This window comes from Dama dama, chromosome 24 (assembly GCF_033118175.1).
Source record: "Dama dama isolate Ldn47 chromosome 24, ASM3311817v1, whole genome shotgun sequence".
Classification (NCBI taxonomy): Eukaryota; Metazoa; Chordata; class Mammalia; order Artiodactyla; family Cervidae; genus Dama; species Dama dama.
The window spans coordinates 49,329,673-49,356,883 of NC_083704.1; the positions used below are offsets into that span (position 1 = coordinate 49,329,673).

A 27,211-nucleotide genomic window follows, 5' to 3' on the forward strand; every position below is an offset into this window, starting at 1 on the left:
ATGCAATTTCTAGTTGCATCTGTGTTACTGCTAATGACAGTATTTACTTGCTTTTTTATGGCTGAGTAGTATTCCATTGTATATGTATATACACTTTTTTTTATAGTATGATTCTATTAATACTTGTTTTTTTTTTTTTTCCCAAAAGGCAGTAGTCATATACTTAAAAAAAATTTTTTTGGCTATCTTGTGCAGCATGTGGGATCTCAGTTCCCCAACCAGGGATCAAACTCTCTTCCACTGCGTTGAAAGCTTAGAGTCTTAACCATTGGACTGGCAGGGAAGTCTTGGTCATATGCTTTTATGTGCATGGGAAATTTCTGGAATGATATGTAAGAAACAGTTAATGGAGGTTATATCTAAGAAGGAGAACAAGGAGTGGTGGTGGGAGGTTGAGGAATTACTATACAGTTTCTTCTCTTCTTTATAGTTTGACTGTGACTGTCCTACCATTAGCATTATTATTTTTATGTTGTTTAGTCACTAAGTTGCACCTGACTCTTTTGCTACCCCATGGACTAGCCTGCCAGGTTCCTCTGTCCATGAAATATTCCAGGCAAGAACACTGGAGTTGGTTGCCATTTCCTTCTCCAGGGGATCGTCTTAACTTGGGGACTAAACCTGTGTCTCCTGCATTGGCAGGCAGGTTCTTTACCGCTGAGTCACCCGAGAAGTCCCATTATTTTTATGAAACCTTATTAAAGATATGATGTTGGCTGTTGATTTAATATTTACTAAGAGATTTTCTTAAAATTTAGTTGTTGTTTTAATCAGGTGTAGGTGTTAGGTTTTTGTCATCTATTGAGATAAGGTTTTGTCTTATATGTCCTAAATGTATAATTTGTTATTTGAAATATTTTCCTATTGTTAAAATAGTCTAGCATTTCTAGGATAAAATCTACCTGATCATATTAAAAATTACTTGTTTCATTGAAAATAACTTGCTGATATTCCTTGGGAGAATTCTGGTGTTTGATTTCATATGTGGGTTTATATGTATATATATATTTTTTTAATTAATTTATGTTTTATTGGAGGATAATTGCTTTATAGAATTTTGTTGTTTTCTGTCATACCTCAACATGAATCAGCCACAGGTAGACATATATCCCCTCCCTTTTGAACCTCCCTCCCATCTCCTCCCCATCCCACCCCTCTAGATTGATACAGAGCTCCTGTTTGAGTTTCCTGAGACATACAGCAAATTTCCATAGGCTATCTATTTTACATATGGTAATGTAAGTTTCCGTGTTACTCTTCCCATCTATCTCACCCTCTCCTCCCCTCTCCCCATGTCCATAAGTCTATTCTCTATGTCTGTTTCTCCACTGCTGCCCTGTAAATAAATTCTTTAGTACCATTTTTCCTGGATTCCTATATATGTGTTAGAATACGGTTTTTATTTTTCTCTTTCTGACTCACTTCATTTTGTATAATAGGTTCTAGGTTCATCCACCTCATTAGATCTGACTCAAATGCGTTCCCTTTTATGGCTGAGTAATGTTCCACTGTGTATATGTACCACAACTTCTTTATCCATTCATCTGTTGATGGATAGGTTGCTTCCATGTTCTAGCTATTGTAAATAGTGCTGCAGTGAACAATGGGATACATGTGTCTTTTTCAATTTTGATTTCCTCAGGATATATGCCTAAGAATGGGATTGCTGGGTCATATAGTGGTTTTATTCCTAGTTTTTTCATGGTCTCCAGACCATCTTCCATAGTGGCTGTATCAATTTACATTCCCACCAACAGTGCAAGAGCGTTCCCTTTTCTCCACACCCTTTCCAGCATTTATTGTTTGCAGACTTTTGGATGAGGGCCATTCTGACCAGAATGAGGTGATTTTTCATTGTGATTTTGATTTGCATTTCTGTAACAGTGAGCAATGTTGAGCATCTTTTCATGTGTTTGTTAGCTATCTGTATGTCGTCTTTGGAGAAATGTCTGTTTAGGTCTTTTCCCCACTTTTTGATTGGCTTGTTTGTTTTTCTAGAATGAGTTGTATGAGCCGCTTGTATATTTTGCAAATTAATCCTTTGCCAGTTGTTTCATTTGCTATTATTTCCTCCCATTCTGAGGGTTGTCTTTTCACCTTGCTTATAGTTTTCATTTGCTGTGCAAAAGCTTTTAAGTTTAATCAGGTCCCATTTGTTTACTTCTGTTTTTATTTCTGTTACTCTAGGAGGTGGGTCATAGAGGATCTTGCTTTGATTTATGTTGAGTGTTCTGTCTATGTTTTCATCTAAGAGTTTTATAGTTTCTGGTCTTACATTTAGGTCTTTAATCCATTTTGAGTTTATCTTTGTGTATGGTGTTCGGAAGTGTTCTAATTTCATTCTCTTACATGTAGCTGTCCAGTTTTCCCAGAACCAGTTATTGAAGAGGCTGTCTTTGCCCCATGGTATATTCTTGCCTCCTTTGTCAAAAATAAGGTACCCATAGGCGCATGTGTTTATTTCTGGGCTTTCTATCTTGTTCCATTGGTCTATATTTCTGTTTTTGTGCCAGTAGCATACTGTCTTGATGACTGTAGCTTTGTAGTATAATCTGAAGTCAGGAAGGTTGATTCCTCCAGCTCCATTCTTCTTTCTCAAGACTGCTTTGGCTATTTGGGCTCTTTTGTGTTTCCATATGAATTATGAAATTTTTTGTTCTAGTTCTGTGAAAAATGCCATTGGTAATTTGATAGGGATCAGATTGAATCTGTAGATTGCATTTGGTAGTATAGTCATTTTCACAATATTGAGTCTTCCTACCCAGGAACGTGGAATATCTCTCTGTTTATGTCATCTTTGATTTCTTTCTTTAGTGTCTTATAATTTTCTGTGTACAGTTCTTTTTTCTCCTTAGGTAAGTTTATTCCTAGATATTTAATTCTTCTTGTTGCCATGTGGATGGGGTTGATTCCTTAATGCCTCTTTCTGATTTTTCATTGTTAGTATATAGAAATGCAAGCGATTTCTGTGTGTATATAAACCACATTTCCTTTATCTGTCTGTCAGGGGACATTTGGGTTGTTTCCATGTCTTGGCTATTGCGAATATTGTTCCTATGAACATAGGGGTACATTTATTTTTTTGAATTATAAGTTTCATCTGCCAGAAGAGGGATTGTGAATCATATAGTAATTTTACTTTTAGTTTTCTGAGAAACTTCCATACTGTTTTCCAGCTTACTTTCCCACCAACAGACTAGCACATATATCCTTAAAGAAAGAGTAAAGGAAACTCTCTAAAAAGAAAGGAAATGAAAATAGAAGAAGGCCTAGAACTTCAGAAAAGAGGGAGGAACAGTGGAATGGAAAAAAAAATAGGACTAAATATAATAGACTACCATCTTCTTTAAGTTTTTAGAATCTTATTTGGTTGAAGCAAAAATCATAACAAGATCTGTTGTGGTGCTCACTGTATATAGAGGAAATAATAAGACAATTGTATATTAAAAATGGGGAAAGCAACTTCAGCACTCCACTTGAAGTGGTAAAACATTTATACAGACATACTGAATATATAACTTGTACCACATATGGTATTTTCTAAGAAAATATGCAAAACTGTATGCTCAAATATAATATAAATAACTGAAGATGAAATCCTAAAATATTTCAAGCAACTTTTCAGGAAAGCTAGGAAAGGGAAACAGAGGAATGAGAAACTGAGGCAATGAACAGAAAACAAATGTTAAGATAGCAGAAGTAAGTCCTAAGGTGTCAATAATTACATAAATAGCCAAAATATACCAATTAAAATACAGAGACTGCCAAAGTAGATTAAGCAACAACAGCAAAAAATATGACACAACTGTATACTGTCTATAAGAAATTCACTTCAAACACAATGAAATGGGTATATTGAAAGTAAAAGAATGGAAAAAAATATCATGTTAAGGTTAATATTTTAAAAGTAAGAACGGCTATTTTATTTTGTTTTATTTTCATTCATTTTTATTAGTTGGAGGCTAATTACTTTACAATATTGTAGTGGTTTTTGCCATACATTGACATGAATCAGCCATGGATTTACATGTGTTCCCCATCCCGATCCCCCCTCCTGCCTCCCTCTCCATCACATCCCTCTGGGTCTTCCCAGTGCACCAGCCCTGAGCACTTGTCTCATGCATCCAACCTAGGCTGGTGATCTGTTTCACCGTTGATAGTATACTTGTTTCAATGCTGTTCTCTCAGAACATCCCACCCTCGCCTTCTCCCACAGAGTCCCAAAGTCTGAAGAACGGCTATTTTAATACCAGAAAAAGTAGATTAAAGAGATAAGGAAAATCACTAGGGACAATAGCTGACATGTAATAATAAAAGAAGTAATCCACCAAATTGACAGCAAATCTAAATGTGTATACACCAAATAAAAGAGTTTCAAACCCAATGAAATAAAATCAAATAGAACTGAATGGAGTTGAAATTCATAATAATAGTTGAGGACTTCATCACTCACTGTCATCAATTGATGGAACCAAATACAGAAATTTAGAAAAGATGTAGAAGAACTGAACAACTCTATCAGCTAACAAGAGCTATTTGACATATATAGTACCCTCTACAACTGCAGACTATTCATTCTTTTCGAGTATTTGTGTAACCTTCACCAAGATAGACCATACTCAGAGTTGTAAAACAAACATCAGCATGTTTGAAAGAATTTAATTCATGAAGTATGCTCTATGACAATATTGGAATAAAGCTAGAATTCAATAATAGAGAAGAGAATCTACAAATAATTTATAGTTCACAGATGCTAAATAGATAGCAATCAATGCTCCAAAAGTGAAGTCTCAGAGAAAAAATATACATAAAACTGAATGAAAATAAAAATAGAGCTTATCAGAATTTGTGGAATACAGCTAAAGCAGTGCTGAGAGGGAAATTTATACTACTAATATTTAAACTAGAAAACAGGAAAGGTAGCAAATGAATATTCAAAGTTCCTACCACTGCAAGCCAGAAAAAGAGGAACAAAATAAACCCAAACAACTATAAGTGAGGAAATAATAAATACAGAGCAGAAATAAATAAAATTGAAAATAGAAGCTGAAGGGAAAATCAATAAGATTAAAAGCTTTTTCTTTGGGAAAAAATTAATAAAATTGATAAAGATAAAAGAGAAAGGTACAAATCAACAAGATCAGAAATGAAACAAGAGATATCACTATGGATTCTGAAGTCATTAAAAAGTTGAGAGGAATAGTATAATTTCATATTCAAAAATTGGATAGCTTAGAGAAAATGGCCCAATTCCTCAAAAACTGCAAACTACCAAACTCAACCAAGATGAAATAAATAACATGAATAATCTTAAATCAATTGAATTTGTAATTTCAAAACTCTTGAAAAAGAAATTTCCATACTCACGATAGTATGGAAATACTATTTCACTGGAGATTTTTACTGAATAGTTAAAGAATTAACACTAATTTTACTTCATCTCTTGCTGAAAAGGGAGTATTTTTCAGCTAATTTATGAGGCCAATATTACTTTGATACCCCAAACTGAAAAAATAATTAAAAAAAGAAAAGAAAAAAGCAAATAAAACCCTCCAAAACAAAACTGAAGGCCACTATCTCACAGGTGTGTTGTCTTGTATCCTGAGACTTTACCGAAGAAACAAAAGTTTATTACATTTATGTATGCTAACTATGAATAATGTGGAAGCCAAAATTAAAAACACAATACCTTTTTAATAACTCCAAAGAAAATGAAATAATTAAATATGAACTTACCAAAACATGTACAGGTTCTGCATGCTGAAATAAACAAAATGTTAATGAAAAAAATCAAAGAAGATTTAAACAAATGAAATAGACACTGACTCATGGTTTGGAAGACTAAATATAATAAAGGTGTCAATTCTCCCAAAATTGAGCTTTAGGTTTATTGAAATTCCTGTGACGTTATCATCAAGGGTTTTTATTGACATTGACAAGTTTATTATAAAATTTTGTGGAGAAGCACAAGTACTAGATTAAGTAAAACATTCTTTTCAAAAAGGAATAAGGTAGAAAGTACCACTCTGCTGGTGTAAACTCTTACAACATAGGTATATAAACTGCTAGAGGAGAACATAGGCAAAACACTCTCTGACATAAATCACAGCAGGATCCTCTATGACCCACCTCCCAGAATATTGGAAATAAAAGCAAGAATAAACAAATGGGACCTAATTAAACTTAAAAGCTTTTGCACAACAAAGGAAACTATAAGCAAGGTGAAAAGACAGCCTTCAGAATGGGAGAAAGTAATAGCAAACAAAGCACAGAGAAAGAATTAATCTTAAAAATATACAAGCAACTCCTGTAGCTCAATTCCAGAAAAATAAATGACCCAATCAAAAAATGGGCCAAAGAACTAAACAGACATTTCTCCAAAGAAGACATACAGATGGCTAACAAACACATAAAAAGATGCTTCAACATCACTCATTATTAGAGAAATGCAAGTTAAAACCACAATGAGGTACCATTTCACGCCAGTCAGAATGGCTGCTATCCAAAAGTCTACAAGCAGTAAATGCTGCAGAGGGTGTGGAGAAAAGGGAACCCTCTTACACTGTTGGTGGGAATGCAAACTAGTACAGCCGCTATGGAGAACAGTGTGGGGATTCCTTAAAAAACTGGAATTAGAACTGCCATATGACCCAGCAATCCCACTTCTGGGCATACACACCAAGGACACCAGAACTGAAAGAGACACGTGTACCCCAGTCTTCATCACAGCACTGTTTATAATAGCCAGGACATGGAAGCAACCTAGATGCCCATCAGCAGACGAATGGATAAGAAAGCTGTGGTACGTATACACAATGGAATATTACTCAGCTATTAAAAAGAATGCATTTGAATAAGTTCTAATGAGGTGGATGAAACTGGATCCCATTATACAGAATGAAGTAAGCCAGAAAGATAAAGACTAATACAGTATACGAACACATATATGTGGAATTTAGAAAGATGGTAATGATAACCCTATATGCAAGACAGAAAAAGAGACACAGATGTATAGAACAGACTTTTGGACTCTGTGGGAGAAGGCAAGGGGGGGATGTTCTGAGAGAATAGCATTGAAACGTGCATATTATCAAGTGTGAAACAGATCACCAGTCCAGGTTTGATGCATGAGGCAAGTGCTCAGGGCTGGTGCAGTAGGATGGCCCAGAGTGATGGGATGGGGAGGGATGGGGAACACATGTAAACCCATGGCTGATTCATGTCAATGTATGGCAAAAACCACTACAATATTGTAAAGTAATTAGCCTCCAACTAATATAAATAAATGAAAAAAAAAAAAAAGAACTTCACTTTTTCTTGAATTAAAAAAATATATAGGTATAGTAATCACAACAGTGTTGTATTATTGGAGACACAGAGACAATAAATTGATGGAACAGAATGGAGAACCCAGAAATATACCCTCACAGATATGCCTAACTGATACTGTGTAGAGGTGCAAAAACATTGCAATGGAGGAAGGACAGTCTTTTTTTTTTAAAAAAAAAAACTTTATGGGATCAATTGCACATCCATAGATAATAAAAATAAACATCAACCTAAATCTCACAGCTTATGCAAAATCTACTCAAAGCAGACCACAGACTTAAATGTAAAACATAAACTATAAATCTAAGAGAAAAGTTGTAGGATAAAATTGTAAGAATCTAGGGCTAGGTAATAAGTTCATAGTATTTACATTAAAGGCATGAACTCCAGTATTCTTGCCCAGAAAATCCCATGGACGGAGGAGCTTGGTGCAGGCTACTGTCCATAGGGTCGCAAAGAGCCAGGAATGACTGAGCGACTTCCCTTTCCTTTCATGAACTATATAAAAAGAAAAAATGATAAAGTAGACTTTCTGTTATGTGAAAGGTCTTGTTAAGAGGATGAAAAGACAAGCTACAGAGTGGGAGAAAATAATTGTAGGCCATATATCTGATAAGGGATTTTCATCTAGAATATATAAAAACTCTAAAAAAGTCAACAGTAGAACCAAAACCAGTCCAGTTAAGAAATGGGCAAAAGACCTAAACAGACTTTTACTGAAGACTACAGGTAGCAAATAAGCAGATGAAAAAGTGTTTAAAATCATTAACTACTAGGCAATGCAAAATAAAACTGCAGCAAGTTTTTGCTCTATCTTTATCAGAATTACTAAAATAAAAAAATATCAACAGCAAAAGTTGGAGGAAATGTAGAGAAATCAGATCATTCATACAGTTGCTGGTGGGACTGTGAAATGGTGCAGCTACTCTGGAAAACAGTTTGTCTGTTTCTTATACAGCTAAATTACAATTCTCATGTGACCCAGCAGTTGTACCCAGGCAGCATTTATCCCAGTGAAATGAAACCTTATGTTCATAGGAAAAACTAGTACATGAGTGTTCGTAGTTGACTATTTGTAATAGCTAAAAACTGGAAACAACCCAATGTCCTTCGATAGGTGAATGGTTAAGCAAACTGGTGTATCCTTACCATGGAATACTACTTCTCAATAAAAGGAATAAATTATTGGTAAACGTAACAACTTGGCTGGATCCTCAGAGAATCATACTGAGTGGAAAAAACCAATGTCAAAGGTTATGTACTTGATGACTACGCTTAGGTAACGTTTGTGAAATGACAAAATTATGGAAATGGAGACTAGATTTGTGATTGCCAGGTGTTAGGGATAAGGACAAATGCAAGAGATAAGTGATTGCAATTATAAACATGCAATCTTTGTGGTCTTGGAATTTTTCTGTAACTTCACTTTGGTGGTGGTCATGATACAATTTCATAGAACTAAGCGCGCATACACACTCGAGTGAGCACACATAAAACTGGTGACATCTGAGTGAGTTCAGTGGGTTATATCAAGGTCAATTTCCTGGTTGTAATATTGTACTGTAGTTATTATGGTAGATGTTACCATTAGAGAAAGCTGGACAAAGAATGTAAGGGATCTCTTCATATTATGTTTTACAACTTCATGGAAACCTCAATCATCTTATTAAATGTCACAAAAAAGCATTTAGGCATTTAGAATACTGCCTGACCAGTATCATCATCAATATATATTTTTATTATTATCATCATCATGTCATTGCTTGTTGTTCAGTTACTAAGCCATGTCTGACTCTTTGAGACCCTGTGGACTGCAGCACACCAGGCTCCCTTGTCCTTCACTATCTCCTGGAGTTTGCTCAGATTTGTGTCCATTGAGTTGATGATTCTATCTAACCATCCCATCCTTTGCTGCCCCCTTCTCCTCCTGCCCTCAGTCTTTCTCAGTATCAGGGTCTTTTCCAATGAGTCAACTCTTTGCATCAGGTGACCAAAGCATTGAAGCTTCAGCATCAGTCCTTCCAATGAATATTCAGGCTTACTTTCCTTTAGGATGGACTGGTTTGATCTCCTCACTATCCACAGGACTCTCAAGAGTCTTCTCCAGCACCACAGTTTGAAAGCATCAATTCTTTGTCATTCAGTGTTCTTTATGGTCCAACTATCACATCTGTACATGATTACTAGAGAACCCATAACTTTGAATATATAGACCTTTGTTAAGCATCTTGTAATTTCATGGGTTCAGTGATTTTGGAGCCCAACAAAATAAAACCTGTCACTGCTTCTACTTTCCCCTCCTCTATTTGCCATGAAGTGACAGCATTGGATTCCATGATCTTAGTTTTTTAAATGTTGACTTTCAAGTGAGCTTCATCACTCTCCTCTTTCACTCTTAAGAGATTCTTAGTTTCTCTTTACTTTCTGCTTTTAGAGTGGTGTCATCTTCATATCTGAAGTTTTTAATATTTCTCCCGTCGATCTTGATCTTAGCTTGTGATTCATCTAGCCTGGCATTTTTTATGACGTACTCTGCATGTAAGTTAAAATAAGCAGGCTGACAGTATAGAGCCCTTGTCTTATTCCTTTCCTAATTTTGAACCAGTCGATTGTTCCACTTTCTGGTTCTAACTGTTGCTTCTGGACCTGTGTACAGGTTTCCCAGGAGAGAGGTAAGGTGGTCTGGTATTCCCATCTCTTTAAGACTTTTCCACAATTTGTTGTGATCAACACAATCAAAGGCTTTAGCATATTCAGTGAAGCAGACATAAATATGTTTTTTTTTTTTGTAATTACCTTGCTTTCTCCATAATCCAATGAATGCTGGCAGTTTGGTCTCTGGTTCCTCTGCCTTTTCTAAACCCAGCTTGTATATCTGGAATTTCTTGGTTCCAGTACCATTGAATCCTCGCTTGAAGGATTTTAAGCATAACTTCACTGGCATGTGAAATTAGTGCAATTGTACTGTAGTTTGAAGATTCTTTGGCTTTGCTTTGGAATGAAAACTGACCTTTTCCAGTCCTGTGGCCACTGCTGAGTTTTCCAAATTTCCTGTCATATTGAGTACAGCACTCTAACAGCATCATCTTTTAGGATTTTAAATAGCTCAGCTGGAATTCCATCACCTCCACTAACTTTGTTCCTGTGATGCTTCCTAAGGCCCACTTGACTTTACACTCCAGGATGTCTGGATCTAGATGAGTGATCACACCATCACGGTTATCTGAGTCATTAAGAACTTTTCTGTACAATTCTTCTGTGTATTCTTGCCATCTGTTCTTAATCTCCTCTGCTTCTGTTAGGTCCTTACTGTTTCTCTCCTTGATCATGTGCATCCTTGCATGAAATATTCCCTTGATATTGCCAATTTTCTTGAAGAGATCTCTAGTCTTTCCCATTCTGTTGTTTTCCTCTATATCTTTGCATTGTTCACTTAAGAAGACTTTCTTATCTACTTGCTATTCTTTGGAACTCTGCATTCAGATGGGTATATCTTTCCTTTTCTCCTTTGCCTTTCAGTTCTCTTCTTTCCTCAGAAACTTGTAAAGCCTTATTAGACAACCACTCTGCCTTCTTGCATTTCTTTTCCTTTGGGATGATTTTGGTCACTGCCTCCTGTAAAATGTTAGAAACCTTCATCCATAGCTCTTCAGGCACTCTGCCAGATCTAATCCCTTGAGTCTATTCATCACTCCCCTGTATAATTATAAGGTATTTGATTTAGGTTATACCTGAAAGGCCTAGTGGTTTTCAATTTAAGCCTGAATTTTGCAATGTGGAGCTCATGACTTGAGCCACAGTCAGCTCCTGGTCTTGTTTTTACTGACTGTATAGAGCTTTCCATCTTCGACTGCAAAGGACATAATCCAGTTCAGTTCAGTCACTCAATCCTGTCTGACTCTTTGTGACTCCATGAACTGCAGCACGCCAGGCCTCCCTGTCCATCACCAACTCTTGGAGCCTGCTCAAACTCATGTCCATCGTGTTGGTGATGCCATCCAACCATCTCATCCTCTGTCGTCCCATTCTCCTCCCACTTTCCTAGCATCAGGGTCTTTTCCAGTGATTCAATTCTTTGCATCAGGTGGCCAAAGTAATGGAGTTTCAGCTTCAGCATCAGTCCTTGCAATGAATATTCAGAACTGATTTCCTTTAGGATTGATTGGTTGGATCTTCTTGCAGTCTAAGGGACTCTCAAGAGTCTTCTCCAACACCATGGTTCAAAAGCCTCAATTCTTCAATGCTCTGCTTTCTTTATAGTCCAACTCTCACATCTATATATGACTGCTGGAAAAACCATAGCTTTGACTAGACGGACCTTTTTTGGCAACATAATGTCTCTGCTTTTTAATATGTTGTCTAAGTTGGTCATAACTTTTCTCCCAAGAAGCAAGCGTCTTTTAATTTCATGGCTGCAGTCACCATCTGTAGTGATTTTGGAGCCCCCCAAAATAACATTGTTTCCATAGTTTCCCCATCTATTTGCCATGTAGTGATGGAACTGGATGCCATAATCTTAGTTTTCTGAATGTTGAGTTTTAAGCCAACTTTTTTACTCTCCTCTTTCATATAATCAGACATAATCAATCTGATTTTAATATTGATCATTTGGTGATGTCCATGTGTAGAGTCATCTCTTGGGTTTTTAGAAAAGTGTGTTTGCTGTGACCAGAACGTTTTCTTAACAAAACTCTCTTAGCCTTTGCCCTGATTCATTTTGTGCTCCAAGACCAAACCTGCCTATTATTCCTGGTATCTCTTGACTGCCTGCTTTTGCATTCCAGTCCCCTATGATGCAATGGATATCTTTTTTGGTGTTAATTCTAGAAGGTCTTATAGGTGTTCATAGCACTGGTCAACTTCAGATTCTTTGGCATCCATGTTTGAAGCATAGACTTGGATTACTGTGATGTTGAATGGTTTGCCTCGGGAACACAGTGCTACATAGGTTAGAAATTCCAGTGCAGCGTTTAGACTGAGGACAGACTTCTGTAGCTCTGTCTGAACAACAACTTCATAAACAGATTCCCTTAGTCTTCATCCAGACCCTAATGATGACAGTGATGTTGCTCAGAAGTAGAGGCAAGTTGAGAATGTAGGTTCTTGGAATAATGCTGTTGTACCCAGTACCTAACTAACTTTTTTATAAAATGAAAGTTGTTTTTTTTTTTTCTTTCTTTTTTTTTTTTTACCTGCACTGTGAGCACTTTGGAAAGTTTATTTTTATTTAAATTTTTGACCTTGTAAAAATAATTGCATCAGAGATCCACATTAAAATTTCACACATTCCAATGTTTTGTTTTCTATATAATTTAAGAGACCATTGCATTTACAAGAACTGTTTATGTTTTTAGGCACACAATCTATAAAGATATAATTTTCTGATATTGACAACTGTAAGGGTTGGGGACAAAAGTGTAAAAAAAAGCTCTCCTTTTGTATGTTATTGAAGTTATGCTGGTATAAATTCAAATTAAGTGTTGTAACTTTGGATGGTAAATGTAATTCCCATGATAACTACAAAGAAAATTTTTATAGAATATACCCAAAAGAAAATAAAAGAATGTGACCATTTCACTACAAGAAGCAACTAAGCACAAAAGAAGACAATCATGCAGGAAATGAGGGACAAAGATGTTTTAAAGTATATAACATATACAGGAAACAAATAGCAAAATGACAGAATATGTCCTTCCTTTCCAGTAATTACTTCAATTGCAAATGACTAAACTTTTCAATGGAAAGATAGAGATTGACAGAATAGATTAAGGGAGAAAAAGAAAAAAAGCATGATCCAAGTAAGTATATGCTGTCTACAAAAGCTTTACTTTAGATCCAAAAACACAAATAGTGGTGGAAAAATATGTTCATCCAAATAGTGACTGAGAGAGAGCCAGGGTAGTTAATACTAACATCAGTCAAAATAGACTTTAAATTCAAATAGAAACAGAGAAAGGCATTATAAATTAATAAAAGTTTCAGTACAAGAAGATACGACAATTATAAATATTTATGTACCTAATGACAGACCATCATTATATATAAGGCAGTTTTGCAATAGTAGTTGGAGACGTCAATATTCTACTCTCAATAATAGAACAACTAGAGAGAGTATAAGTAGGGAAATAGAAGACTTAACACAATAAACCAATGAGATCTAACAAGTCATGTTCAGAATACTCAACAATAGCACATACATTGTTTTCAGATGTATGAAGGACATTTTTCAGGATAGAACATTTGTTGGGCTGTAAATTAAATGTCAGTAGATTTAAAAAGATAGATGATATCATGCAAATTGTTTTTTTTTTTTTTTCTACTACAGGAGAAGTTAGATATCAGTAATAGAAGGAAAACTAAAAAAGTCACAAATGTGTGAAAATTAAACAACACACTCAAGCAGCCAATGGATCAAAACAGAAATCAGAAGGGAAATTAGAATATTTGTGTGAATGAAAATAAAAACACAACATACCAAAACTTATGGGATGCAGTGAAAGCAATACTAAGGGTGAAAAATATAGCTATAAATGCTTGCATTAAGAAAAAAAATCTCAAATCAACAACTTAACTTTACAGATTAAGAAACTAAAAAAGGAAAACTAAATTCAAACCTAGCATAAGGAAGAAAACAAAGAATAGAACAGAGATAAACGAAAGACTAGAAAAATGATGAGAGAAAATCAATGAAATCAAAATTTGGTTCTTTGAAAAGCTCAACAAAATTGACAAACCTTTAACTAGGTGGATTAAGAAAAAAAATGAAAAATTTAATTACTAAGATGAGAAAGTGGAGATATTCCTACCAATTCTATAGAAACATAAAGGATTATAAGGGTTTATAAGTAAGTACTATAAACAATTGTATGCTAACAAATTGATCACCTAGATGAAATGATGGACCTGATGACTTCACTGGTGAAGCTGTATTTGTGCTATAAGTCTCAGTTTTTGGTATGCTGCAGCTGGGGCAACAGGGTCTGCACCAGGCCAGTTGCATCAAAACTTTGGGCTCTGTTCTGTATTATTTTCTCTAACCCTGGTTCTCCAGTATTCCTGGCCATTTGTTTATACTTAAACCAGCCTGAGATGTTCTTACTGATTTAGCTAAAAGGTTTGACTGATACCTTAGATGTGGATAACAGAAATTATAGTGATATGTGATATGGAGAAAAGAAAATGTTTTTTAGTAACTAATTTCACAGCTCTATAAAGAAACAGCCAAAAAAAAAATAACTTTGTGTAATATTTGTGTAATATTTGAAAGCATAAAGATTCCTCAGCATATGTAAAGTATTCTGACTGTATATAGTGCTTCTTCATGCTTTTAATTTCTTCTTTGTAGGATCTAAGAGCTGAAGGGACTCAGCTATCACCTGGTCTGGTCTATTCCTTTCACACAAGACATTCTCTTTAGGGTTCCTTCCTTCCTTCTTTTATTCATTCAGTAAGTAAATAACACGTTATTGCTAACACAGTTGGGTGTTGTGTCCAGAAATACAGAGTGAGTATGACAGAATTCTTAATGGAACTCACAGTCACATTGTAAAGAGACAAGTAAAGAGGCAATTTGAAAAGTGTGTGAAAAGTAGGGGACTTAGCCTGGGCCAGAGTGGGTGTTATGAAAAGAAGGCTTCCTGGAGGGGTTAAGGAATATGTTGATATCTAAATGTTTGAATAGAACTTGGTTAAAAAAAAAAAAAAAAAAAGATGAGAAGAATTTCCCAAGCAGAAAAAATGAAGGCAAAGATGAGAGGCTATGAAGAAGCTAGTGCTGGGAGGACGTGGGAGAGTTTAGTCAAGGCTGGGGGATGGTGGAAGACCAGTGAGCCTTCCCATGAGGGGCCTCTTCTATGACGTCAGGCAGTTTGGGTTTTATCTAGAGTCAATGAGGGAACAGTTGAAGAGTTCTAAGGAAAAAAGTCATTCAGTGAGATCTGCATTGTAGGAAGGTGATGTGCTGAAATTTGGAGACCAAATGGGAGGGGGAACAAATGTGGAGTCAAGAAGGATGCTGCTGTTCAGTCAGTGACAATGCCCACTGGGGACCACATTTGTGTGAACACTCAACAAAAATCTCCCTCTGGGCATTGACCCTCCTTGAACTTGGCAGAGCTGAGTTTTCAGTAGTCAGCTTGAAGTCATTATGATCAGGGCTGCCCAGTGACCCCCAGGACCTGAGCTCTCCCTGACCCATACCTCCTCTCCAGTGGTCTGCTCTGGGAGGTACAGGTACCACTGCAGCAAGGCTGTCTCCTTCTGAGTTGTCCAGCTCTGATGAAAAGGTGGCTTAATTCAAAGGCAAGGACAGCCCTGTGCTCAGGTCCATCTCTTATTTTATCAAGTCACAGTGACCAAAGAGTTGACTATGTTGCTTAGGTGGATTCCATTTTTTGTAGCCTGTGCAATTTCTCACAAAATCCTCTCTCTCCATTCCCAGACCTCCCCATCCTAATCCTAGTTTTCAATTTGCTTGTTTTCCACTGCCTGCTATTTGAACCTATATAACCTCACCCTTTGAAGAAAAATTTGCACCTTTTTTTTTTTGTAAATGTTTGTTGTTAATGATTTATGAACATTAGAAAGCTGCAAAATAATTTTTTGAAAGATACAGAATTTACATTTATCCCATTTCCTAATTTTAAGAATTGAGTCCTCCTTTCTTAGAATAACAAAGAAATAAAGAGTTGGATATGACTTAGCAAGTGAACAATAAAAACAAAAATTTCCTCCTACAATGAGTCCTTTTATAATAAAAAGTACAAACTTATTGTTCAAAACATATTCAAAGAATCATTCTGATATTTTGTAGTTGATCTTAAATATCTTTTATTCTGTTATATTCAAGAAAAGCAAGCTGACAGATGTAGGAAAGTATAAAGAAGAATTGTAAAATCAAATATACCAAATAATATTTTAATGAATTACATATATCTATATTTCTATACCAAATTTTTTTCTTTTTACATACAAACATCATATGATTTTGCATTCTACTCTTTTTCCTCTTCAATCCTTTTCTACTTAGTTATCAATAGCATGAAATATGATTTTAAATACTAGCATAATGGTTTAAATTTTTATATATAAATGTAAATTGAAAATGACTCATAATCTCTCCATCCAGATAATGTTGATCGGCATTAAAAATGCATAAAACTTACATGGTTAGAAAGTTCAAACAAAACACTACAGAAATATAAGAAAATGAGAAACAGAAGCTCACTTCCACCCTTTTGCACTCTGGACCTTTTCCCCAAAGTTAAACACAGTTAAAATTTCTTGTCATTTTTTTCCAGAAAAAAAATGTACTTTTGGTTGCATATATGTATCTATTTGTAGTTTTATTTTTTATTTACACTACAGGCTATGTTCCCCACCCTAGTCTGTACTTTGTCTTTATTAAGAATCATTCTTGGCGATCTTTGTGCAACATTTTTAAAGTGGTGTATCCCTTGCTCTGTACATGTCTCCATTTCCAGATCTGTTTTTCAGTCTTGTCTGTGAAATAACTGGCTCTTCTGCTGAGTTCTTAGATGTGAGATCAGTAGCTGTGTTGCTCCTGTGTCTCCAGGTCTCACCAGCCCACATTTCTCCAGCTCTTATCTCCTACCTGCATACTCCTTGGACCACTGACCCTCCATATCCTTAATCTCCCCAGTAATTGAGAAGGCCCCAGAGAGTCTCACACAGGCTCACAGCAGTCTTCTTTAGCCTCTATTTCCAGTGCCTGAAGTCCTTTGAAATCTGTGGTGCTGTTGCCCCAAGGCTGATGCCCTGAGAGACAGTCTCTCCTTTATCCAGGGCACTGTGTCCCATTGTCTTCCAGACTGGAGAACTTAATCAGTTTGCTTGGAGCTGCCATGGATTTGCACACATATGTGGACACAGATGTGGATGTGAGTGTACTCAAAAATAATAACACACAGTCTCTCGCAAGGGTTATCCTCTCAGCTGCTGAATTATATAGAGCGACTGTCATTCTGACATGTAATCACCCATGTTTTTGGTCACTCGTATATTTGCTTATGGTGTCCTGTAATCGCATGAACACTTGTCTGGAGTGGAGGGAGCCTTTGTTTTGACGGCAGATGATTATACCTTTTGAATTCCTGTGTTTTCCATGGAGGGACAGCGAATTCTCACAGTGGTATCTGAATAGGAACACAGTGCATTTTGATGAAGTAAAAGGTTAGTTATTTCATCTAAACCAGGATGTCTGTCTCAAGGCAGAAAAACATTTAAAAAAGTACATTGACAAAAAGGGGAAGAAGAAGAATGAGGAGAAGGGGAGTGAATAAAAAAAGGAGGAAGCAAAGAAAAGTGGGAAGAATGGAAGTAGGAAAAGTCCATCTCCATTAGCCCACATCCATTTTAGCCATTTGAAAAATTATTCACATCTTCTGTCCTCAGGTTGAGGGTCAGCAGGGTCATTATCTTTGCATTCAGAGCTTTTATGATGCTGCTCTTGCTGCCACCTTCGCTGTCACGCTGCCTCCTCCTCATTATTGCTTCTACTCTGGTCATTATTTGTGTTGCCATTCCAGATTCATGCTACATGAGTCAAGTAATCCCCAAATTTGTTTGAGTTGCACATTGTGAAACATGCATTTGGAATGATTTCCTGAGAAAGCCTGCGTGCAGAATACAAATATTTTGAATGGACTTATCTTAGAGTTGTACTGCTTTTTTTCCTTGTCATTTTAAAACCCTTAATATGAATAAATTGTTTGTACAGTGGGACTTTTTTTTAATCCTTAGATAAGAAATACATGGTTTGAAAGCAGAGAATAAAAACATGAATGATAATGTATGCAATGCCCAAGAGAAAGTCCTTGCTGTTGCTCCTGAGCAGGCGTTATAATCGGCTATTTGGTGTGTTTATTTCAGGCTGCAGATAGTGGATAAAAGTGGCTGGTTGGTTGCCAGCACACGACTTACTTGCCAAATGGAGTGTTTAGTACTTGTTACATTTGATTTATATCACAAGTTCTTCCCATTAACAGTCTACTGGTGATAACCTACTTGGCTTTTCATGTGGTTACTTTGAAACAGCCACTTGGCAGCATTGGGCATATCGCACGAAGTCTAATGCTGAATAAAGGAGTGAGTGGATGACTGCATGGGTTCTGCCATATACTGATACGGTGCTCAGTGCTCACCCAGGATGTGTCTGTTCATTGAATGGATTCTGCATATATGTTTCTCTGATTCACTGCCCCAAGATTAGGTTTGTGGACACAAGACTTAAAGGGCTAGTGAAAGGGATAGAAATAGAAATAATAGTGCTTATATGTCTGAAGGGCTTGCATTTGCATAGAAGGAGATATTCTGCTCATCTCTATTGCCGTTTAAACACAAAATTGAATTACATGGAAGAAAGACGGTCTCGTCAAAATGGCCTTGATTCTAAACAGTGTAACCTCCTAATACCAACAAGTTCCATAATCTTGGGTCTTTGGCTATTCGAGGTTTTTTGTATTTCCATACAAATTGTGAAATTCTTTGGTCTAGTTCTGTGAAAAATACCGTTGGTAGCTTGATAGGGATTGCATTGAATCTATAGACTGCTTTGGGTAGAATAGCCATTTTGACAATATTAATTCTTCCAATCCATGAACACGGTATGTTTCTCCATCTGTTTGTGTCCTCTTTGATTTCTTTCATCAGTGTTTTATAGTTTTCTATGTATAGGTCCTTTGTTTCTTTAGGTAGATATACTCCTAAGTATTTTATTCTTTTTGTTGCAATGGTGAATGGTATTGTTTCCTTAATTTCTCTGTCTGTTTTTTCATTGTTAGTATATAGGAATGCAAGGGATTTCTGTGTGTTAATTTTATATCCTGCAACTTTACTATATTCATTGATTAGCTCTAGTAATTTTCTGGTAGAGTCTTTAGGGTTTTCTATGTAGAGGATCATGTCATCTGCAAACAGTGAGAGTTTCACTTCTTCTTTTCCTATCTGGATTCCTTTTACTTCTTTTTCTGCTCTGATTGCCATGGCCAAAACTTCCAACACTATGTTGAATAGTAGTGGTGAGAGTGGGGACCCTTGTCTTGTTCCTGATTTCAGGGGAAATGCCTTCAATTTTTCACCATTGAGGGTGATGCTTGCTGTGGGTTTGTCATATATAGCTTTTATTATGTTGAGGTATGTTCCTTCTATTCCTGCTTTTTGGAGAGTTTTAATCATAAATGAGTGTTGAATTTTGTCAAAGGCTTTCTCTGCATCTATTGAGATAATCATATGGTTTTTATCTTTCAATTTGTTAATGTGGTGTATTACATTGATTGATTTGCGGATATTAAAGAATCCTTGCATTCCTGGGATAAAGCCCACTTGGTCATGGTGTATGATTTTTTTAATATGTTGTTGGATTCTGTTTGCTAGAATTTTGTTAAGGATTTTTGCATCTATGTTCATCAGTGATATTGGCCTGTAGTTTTCTTTTTTTGTGGCATCTTTGTCTGGTTTTGGAATTAGGGTGATGGTGGCCTCATTGAGAAAGAAGAATGGAACTGGAGGAATCAACCTGCCTGACTTCAGACTCTACTACAAAGCCACAGTCATCAAGACAGTATGGTACTGGCACAAAGACAGAAATATAGATCAATGGAACAGAATAGAAAGCCCAGAGATAAATCCACGAACCTATGGACACCTTATTTTTGACAAAGGAGGCAAGGATATACAATGGAAAAAAGACAACCTCTTTAACAAGTGGTGCTGGGAAAACTGGTCAACCACTTGTAAAAGAATGAAACTAGAACACTTTCTAACACCATACACAAAAATAAACTCAAAATGGATTAAAGATCTAAATGTAAGACCAGAAACTATAAAACTCCTAGAGGAGAACATAGGCAAAACACTCTCCGACATAAATCAAAGCAAGATCCTCTATGACCCACCTCCCAGAATATTGGAAATAAAAGCAAAACTAAACAAATGGGACCTAATGAAACTTAAAAGCTTTTGCACTACAAAGGAAACTATAAGTAAGGTGAAAAGACAGCCCTCAGATTGGGAGAAAATAATAGCAAATGAAGCAACAGACAAAGGATTAATCTCAAAAATATACAAGCAACTCCTGCAGCTCAATTCCAGAAAAATAAATGACCCAATCAAAAAATGGGCCAAAGAACTAAACAGACATTTCTCCAAAGAAGACATACAGATGGCTAACAAACACATGAAAAGATGCTCAACATCACTCATTATTAGAGAAATGCAAATCAAAACCACAATGAGGTACCATTACACGCCAGTCAGGATGGCTGCTATCCAAAAGTCTACAAGCAATAAATGCTGGAGAGGGTGTGGAGAAAAGGGAACCCTCTTACACTGTTGGTGGGAATGCAAACTAGTACAGCCGCTATGGAAAACAGTGTGGAGATTTCTTAAAAAACTGGAAATAGAACTGCCATATGACCCAGCAATCCCACTTCTGGGCATACACACTGAGGAAACCAGATCTGAAAGAGACACGTGCACCCCAATGTTCATCGCAGCACTGTTTATAATAGCCAGGACATGGAAGCAACCTAGATGCCCATCAGCAGATGAATGGATAAGGAAGCTGTGGTACATATACACCATGGAATATTACTCAGCCATTAAAAAGAATTCATTTGAACCAGTTCTAATGAGATGGATGAAGCTGGAGCCCATTATACAGAGTGAAGTAAGCCAGAAAGATAAAGAACATTACAGCATACTGACACATGTATATGGAATTTAGAAAGGTGATAACGATAACCCTATATGCAGAACAGAAAAAGAGACACAGAAACACAGAACAGACTTTTGAACTTTGTGGGAGAATGTGAGGGTGGGATATTTGAAAAGAACAGCATGTGTACTATCTATGGTGAAACAGATCACCAGCCCAGGTGGGATGCACGAGACAAGTGCTCGGGCCTGGTGCACTGGGAAGACCCAGAGGAATCGGGTGGAGAGGGAGGTGGGAGGGGGGATTGGGATTGGGAATACATGTAAATCCATGGCTGATTCATATAAAAAAAAAAAAAAAAAAGGGGTAATAAAAATAATAAGCCTTAAAAAAAAAAAAAAAAAAAAAATCTTGGGTCTTTTTTTGTTTTTTCCCCCATAGATCCACTGTACTGGATATGTAATGAACTGTGTATTAAATATGGTGATTTTTACTTTCAGATTGAGAATTTACAAGAACAACTTAGGGATAAAGACAAGCAACTGACCAATCTGAAAGACAGAGTGAAGTCCTTGCAGACTGATTCCAGTAACACAGACACTGCGCTGGCGACTCTCGAGGAGGCTTTGTCAGAGAAGGTGAGCTTGGACTAAACATTAGCTGTGGTATGGTTCAGGGAAATATGGTTGGGAGTAAATGGTCCAAATGCATTTGAATGTGCTTGTTTTTCTCCGTGTACTCACACCAACCCTAGTACCAGCCGGGCCTTCCCTTCCCATGTAATCTTCAGCAGTAGACTCAGCATGCTGAAGCCATTGGCATCTTTTTGAAATCATACTTGATCACTTCACCCTTGGCACTGCTTAAAAACCTCCACTGCCTTGCCATTGTTTTTAGGATGATGGAAACTGAAATCTTTAACCTTGGCCTTAGGGTCCATCCTGTCATGTTCTCTGGCTCTCACCTGATTAGCCACTTCTCTGCCTGCTTCCTCTACCTTCCTCCCTCCTTCCATCCCTTCCATTCATTTTTCCTTCCTCCTTTTCCAGCCTTATCCCTATCTGTCTTCCCTCAGACTTTGTGCTCTAGCCATTGCTGACCTTCTAGATTCTTAAGTGCACCATTATTTCCTCCTGCCTCAGACCCTTTGCACCTGTTATTGTTGAGCCTGGAATGTTCTTTATTCCCTGCAGATTTAATTCTTCTTCTTCTGAGACCTGAGAAGCTGTATTGCACAGAGTCAAGATTGTGGATATTGGAGCCAGACTTGTAGGTTTCAAATCTTAGGTCTGACAGTTAATACTGTGGATAAGTTATTTAACCTCTCACTTTCTCAGTTTCCTCATTTGTAAATGAGGATAATAATAGTACCTACTTTAGTGGATTACATTGAGGAGAAAATGCTTTAATATATGGAACATGTTTAGGATAATAGGTGCATATTAATTTATAACTGTTATTATTATCAATCACTTCCTTGGGGAAGCCTCTTAGGTAAAATCCTCTACCATGTTTTCATGAATACCATGAATTTCCCAGAGCTCTTGTAACAATCTTAATTGTTCATTTTTCTGTTTTAATGTGATTAATTGGTTTTATCTGCTAGACTCCAAGCCCAAGCATACCTGTACATGTGTTACTCGTGTGTGTTGGCTCACCTTCCCCCAGTGCCTAGTGCACTATCCTGGGTGTTGATGGAGTGAGCCACCACCACATGACAGGCACTTTTGTGGGCTCCAGGGATCCAGCAGAGAAAAGAAGTGGTGAAAATCCTGGCTGTCACGGAGGTTAGATTCTAATGGGACTGAAGAGACATAGAAAATAAACAAATAAAACACGGGAGACTTCAGAGAGTAATACTTTCTATAGAAGGAAGCAAAGGGAGGGTTCAGGGAACGCTGGTGTGGAATGACCAGGTCAGGGCTCACTAAGAAGGGGGCATATAAGGAAAGACCTGAGGAAAGAGGGATGGGCCATGAACACTTCTGGAGGGAGAATGTACTGGAGGGAATCAAGAGCAGAGGGGGAGCGGTGGGTGGAAAGGGAGTATTCCTTGAAGGGCCTTGTGAGAAAGGATGAAAAACTTTGACTTTCACTCTGAAGGGGGTAGGAAGCCATTTGGAAGTCTTAGTTCTGACTGATGTTTAAAAGGATTTCTTTGACCAAAAGAATGAAGGAAATCTATTAGGCAAATAGGTCATTCTGATGTTTACTGATTCCTAAAATAATTTCTGGTCCATTTCATTCTATCCTAGTTAGTTCCTTCATTCTCTGGGCACTTTTGTACTCCTCCCCACTGTGGGTGTGTTGTGTGCTGGGCTGGGCACCAGTAGGCCTTGGAGTTGAATCTGCATGTTAATATCCCCCATCACTTCCTAAGTGTCGAAGAATCAGTACCCAAGAGCAGATGAGGTAAAGTTTGCAAGGATTCTGAAGAAAGACAGCTTATTTTTGGTTGGACATATCATGAATCAATGCAGTCTTTAAGTAGGTCCATGTTATTGACATGATTATTTTCAAACTTTGAAGCAAAGAAAAATCTTAAGTTTTAAAGTATGTAAGTAGACCCCATTATGCTGTTTTTCTGTGTCTTTCTTATCATTTCTTATTCTGTAGCACTTTGTAGGATTTCCCACAAATGCAAGAGGTACTGGTGGTATCTTTTGTTGTCTGTTTTGTTTTGGATTTCACACTGTAATAACAGCATTGTTTCCTACTATTTTCCCTGTTATCATAAACCATGAGGTAATGAGGTCTAGTGGATGGTGGCCTAGGAGCCAGTCTCAGCTCTGCCACTACCTGGGTGACCTTGACAAATAACTCTCACTCCCTGGGCCTCAAATTGCCCATTTGTAGTATGGGGGAATTGAATAGCCCCCTGATTCCAGAAGTCGGTGAATCTTAAAGAAGTTTTATCTGACGTCTACATCAGAATCACCAGGAGATGTCTGTCAAAAGTATAATTATCAGGCCTCATGTATACCTCCTGAATCAGAGCCTCGAGTAGAGCCGAGAACTCTGCACTTCATCACACTCTCTGGGTGACTGTGATGTACACTCTAACCTAAGAATCACTGCTCTATGCCAAACACACAGAACGTAAACAAGCAGCCGGAGTTCAATGGCTAGGTAGTTTTAATGTTCCTATTAAAATTGTAAGATTACAACTTTAAATTATAAAAGATGAGATTTTATTTGGAAAAATAAGAATAAGATGATTTTTCAGGGAAAATATTCTTTTTACAATCTTCAAGAATTTAGTATCAAAACTTTCTAGTAGTAATTTTGTTTATAAAATTTGAATGGAAGAATGTTGTTTCAAAAACTGTGAATGATTATGTATCCCTTCTGCAGTCTTTCAGTGACATGATGTCAGTCCATTTGTACCCTTGATTTCTTTCTCCAAATATACAGAAATAAACTTACACCATATACTTTTCCATATCATGAATTCTTGGCAGGATTTTATCCTTTTTCCCCCTACTGAGATTTGATTTATTCTATTTTAAGTCCCAAAGCAATTATTGAATCTGAAACTACTCCTTTTACTTACGCACTTCCTCTGAGATTTAAGGGAGGCCAAGGAAGGAAATCTGGGGGTCTATGGGAGTCTGACCCCCTCAGACTGTCCCCACTACTTGATAATTGCATCACGTGGGGCAAATCTGTTTTCCTCTCAGTACCTTATCTTCAAAACATACATTTAAACTAGCTGACCTCTGAATTCCACTATCTTTTGGAATTACCTTGACAATAATTATTCAGTTTGTTGATCCACAGTCTTAGGCATATGAAATCTGTACTGAACTGTACATGAGGAGTTGAGAACTCAGATGCCATGTAGGGTCAGGAAGGAGCAAAAATGAGTGAAGGAGCAAAAAAAAAAAAAAATGAGCAAAGTGGGTTTGGTGTTAAGCAGTTCGGACTGCTGGTGACTATGACAAGCTGGAGCATTGTTGACTTACCTCAAAATGTTCGAGTTCAGATTTTAAAATATTGATGCTCAAGTTGAACAAAATAGCTCTGTGGGGCAGCTTTGGTCAGTGAGCTATTGGTTTCCAAACCCTATATGCATCTAACTTTTAGCCTTTTACCTGATTAAGAATAAATGCAAACACAGAGGGAATTTTCAAAAGGTGCCAAAAATAAGAGCATCAATGTATTTGAAAAAAGGACAAAGCAGTTTGATAGGAACTGGAAAATTTCCCTGTCAGGGGATAAAGAATAGTAGATTTATTTTTAAGTGTTTATATTCCAGTGGATATCACACTTCTATATGTATCCAAAATAATCTTGTCTTCTAGAGCAGGGGTCCCCAACCTCTGGGATCTAATGCCTGATGATCTGAGGTGGAGCTGATATAATAATAGAAATAAAGTGCACAGTAAATGTAATGAGCTTGAATCATCCTGAAACCATCGCCCCCACCCCCGCCTCAGTACGTGGAAAAATTGTCTTCCATGAAACTGGTCCCTGCCAAAAATGTTGGGGACCACTAATCAAGAAAACTTCTTAAAATATAGTTCCCTGGGTCCCATATCCTAGTGATTCTGATTCTCTGCTCTGCCGTGGGGCCCAGGAATCTTTGATTTAACAAGGATGCCCAATGATTCTGATGCAAATGTTTGGAAGGCCATACTTTGAGAAACAGTAAATCCATGCTCTTTCATTTTAAAGATGGGAATTGGGTTCAGTGAGGTGAAATGACATGCCCAGAAAAGAAAATTTGGGACCTGTGCAGCACTGTTTTATTCTGGTCCAGTGTCTATTCTGGGCCCTGGGTAGAAGTCATTAATCAACCATGGCACGTTAACTTCTCAACACAGCCCTCTGGGAAGCCACTTGTACCCTAAGCTGGCCCTTGGTTGGGACTTAGTTGCCTCCCCTGGGTTATCCCAAGGCTGCTCAGCTCATGGGTGATGGAATGGGACTAACACTCAAATGTTCTGGTCTTTGTGTTTGACAGTACAATCTCTTCCAGTGACCTTTCCCTCACAAGTTCCATTTTTATCCACAGTATAAATTGATAGATCCTCTGCAGCAAGACATGGTGCAAAAAAAGAAAACGATTAATTGGAAATCATGGACTTATAAGAATATTTAATTTTTTGCTGTCTTTTGGCTGATGAATAGAACCCATTAGGCACTAGTCACCTTTTCACTTGGATTATTATTAATTCATCCCAGGGAATGTATTATTCCTTTTAATTTCCCAGAACTTATTCAGATATGCAGTGTGTAAAAAAAAAAAAAAAATAATAATGCCCCTTAGTGAGTTAAGATTGAGTATGACTTAGCTCCAGGACTGACACACAGAAGCTCATGGAGCCCCCAGTATTTATAAAGCCACATGGCAGATAAGCAGTTGAGACAGCCAGATAGCAGAGCTGGAGGCCATTGCTGTGCAGTTCCCATCCAGTGATAAAGCGCAAGTAGATTAGACCTGTGCACAGCCAGATGGGTGCATAAGGAACACTTGCCAATGCAAATAAGACTAAAACAAGAACACATTGTTGGAATTTCTGCAAGTTAGCTGTTAATCAAGTAGATCATGGCATATTAGGGCCTTTTAACACATATTTTTGACATCTGGCCCTGCGCAGCTGACGGTTAAATTAGTTTTGTGATTGACAGAGAAATATTTTGTAGTATTGAATCATCAATAACACTTAAAAACATTAAACTTCTTGCTGATTTGCTTTGTCATCAATGCCCAGTCAATAGTACAAGTGCTTAAAGCAGATCAACCTCATTTCCAAATGACCCTGACACCTTCTGGATGTTAACATGCATACTTAATTTTATTTCCCTTCTTTTGAAGACAGGATGACCCCTAATTTGAATTCTTGTTCCTTCCCTCAGCCTTTTTAATTGCCTGTTGTATGCCAGGCAATTTGCTCAGGCCTGAGTTAAGAGAATTGTAAGATTTGAGTGTTGCCCTTTGGAAAGCTAGGCTGAGAGAGTGATCATGCAATAAGCGTGTCTAGTGGGAATAAATGCCACGTGTTCTGGCCAGAGTGATTCCTGGGAAAGTTTCTAAATAATGAGTTGACATGGCCAGTTTGGTCAGGGCTTCCCTTGTGACTCAGTCAGTAAAGGAGACCCAGGTTTGATCCCTGGGTTGGGAAGATCCCCTGGAGGGGGAAATTGTAACTCACTCCAGTATTCTTGCCTAGGAAATCCCATGGACCAAGGAGCCTGGTGGGC

The 27,211-nt window shown here is 37.2% G+C and overlaps 1 protein-coding gene across 1 annotated transcript in view; it reads left to right on the plus strand.

Moving 5' to 3' along the window:
• The window catches only part of ERC2 (ELKS/RAB6-interacting/CAST family member 2), a 988,080-nt gene that overhangs the window by 441,694 nt on the left and 519,175 nt on the right, over positions 1 to 27,211 (plus strand). The window contains exon 8 of the mRNA XM_061129191.1: positions 21,505 to 21,642. Coding sequence (XP_060985174.1) covers positions 21,505 to 21,642 — 138 coding nt within the window. The remainder of the gene's footprint in view (positions 1 to 21,504; positions 21,643 to 27,211) is intronic.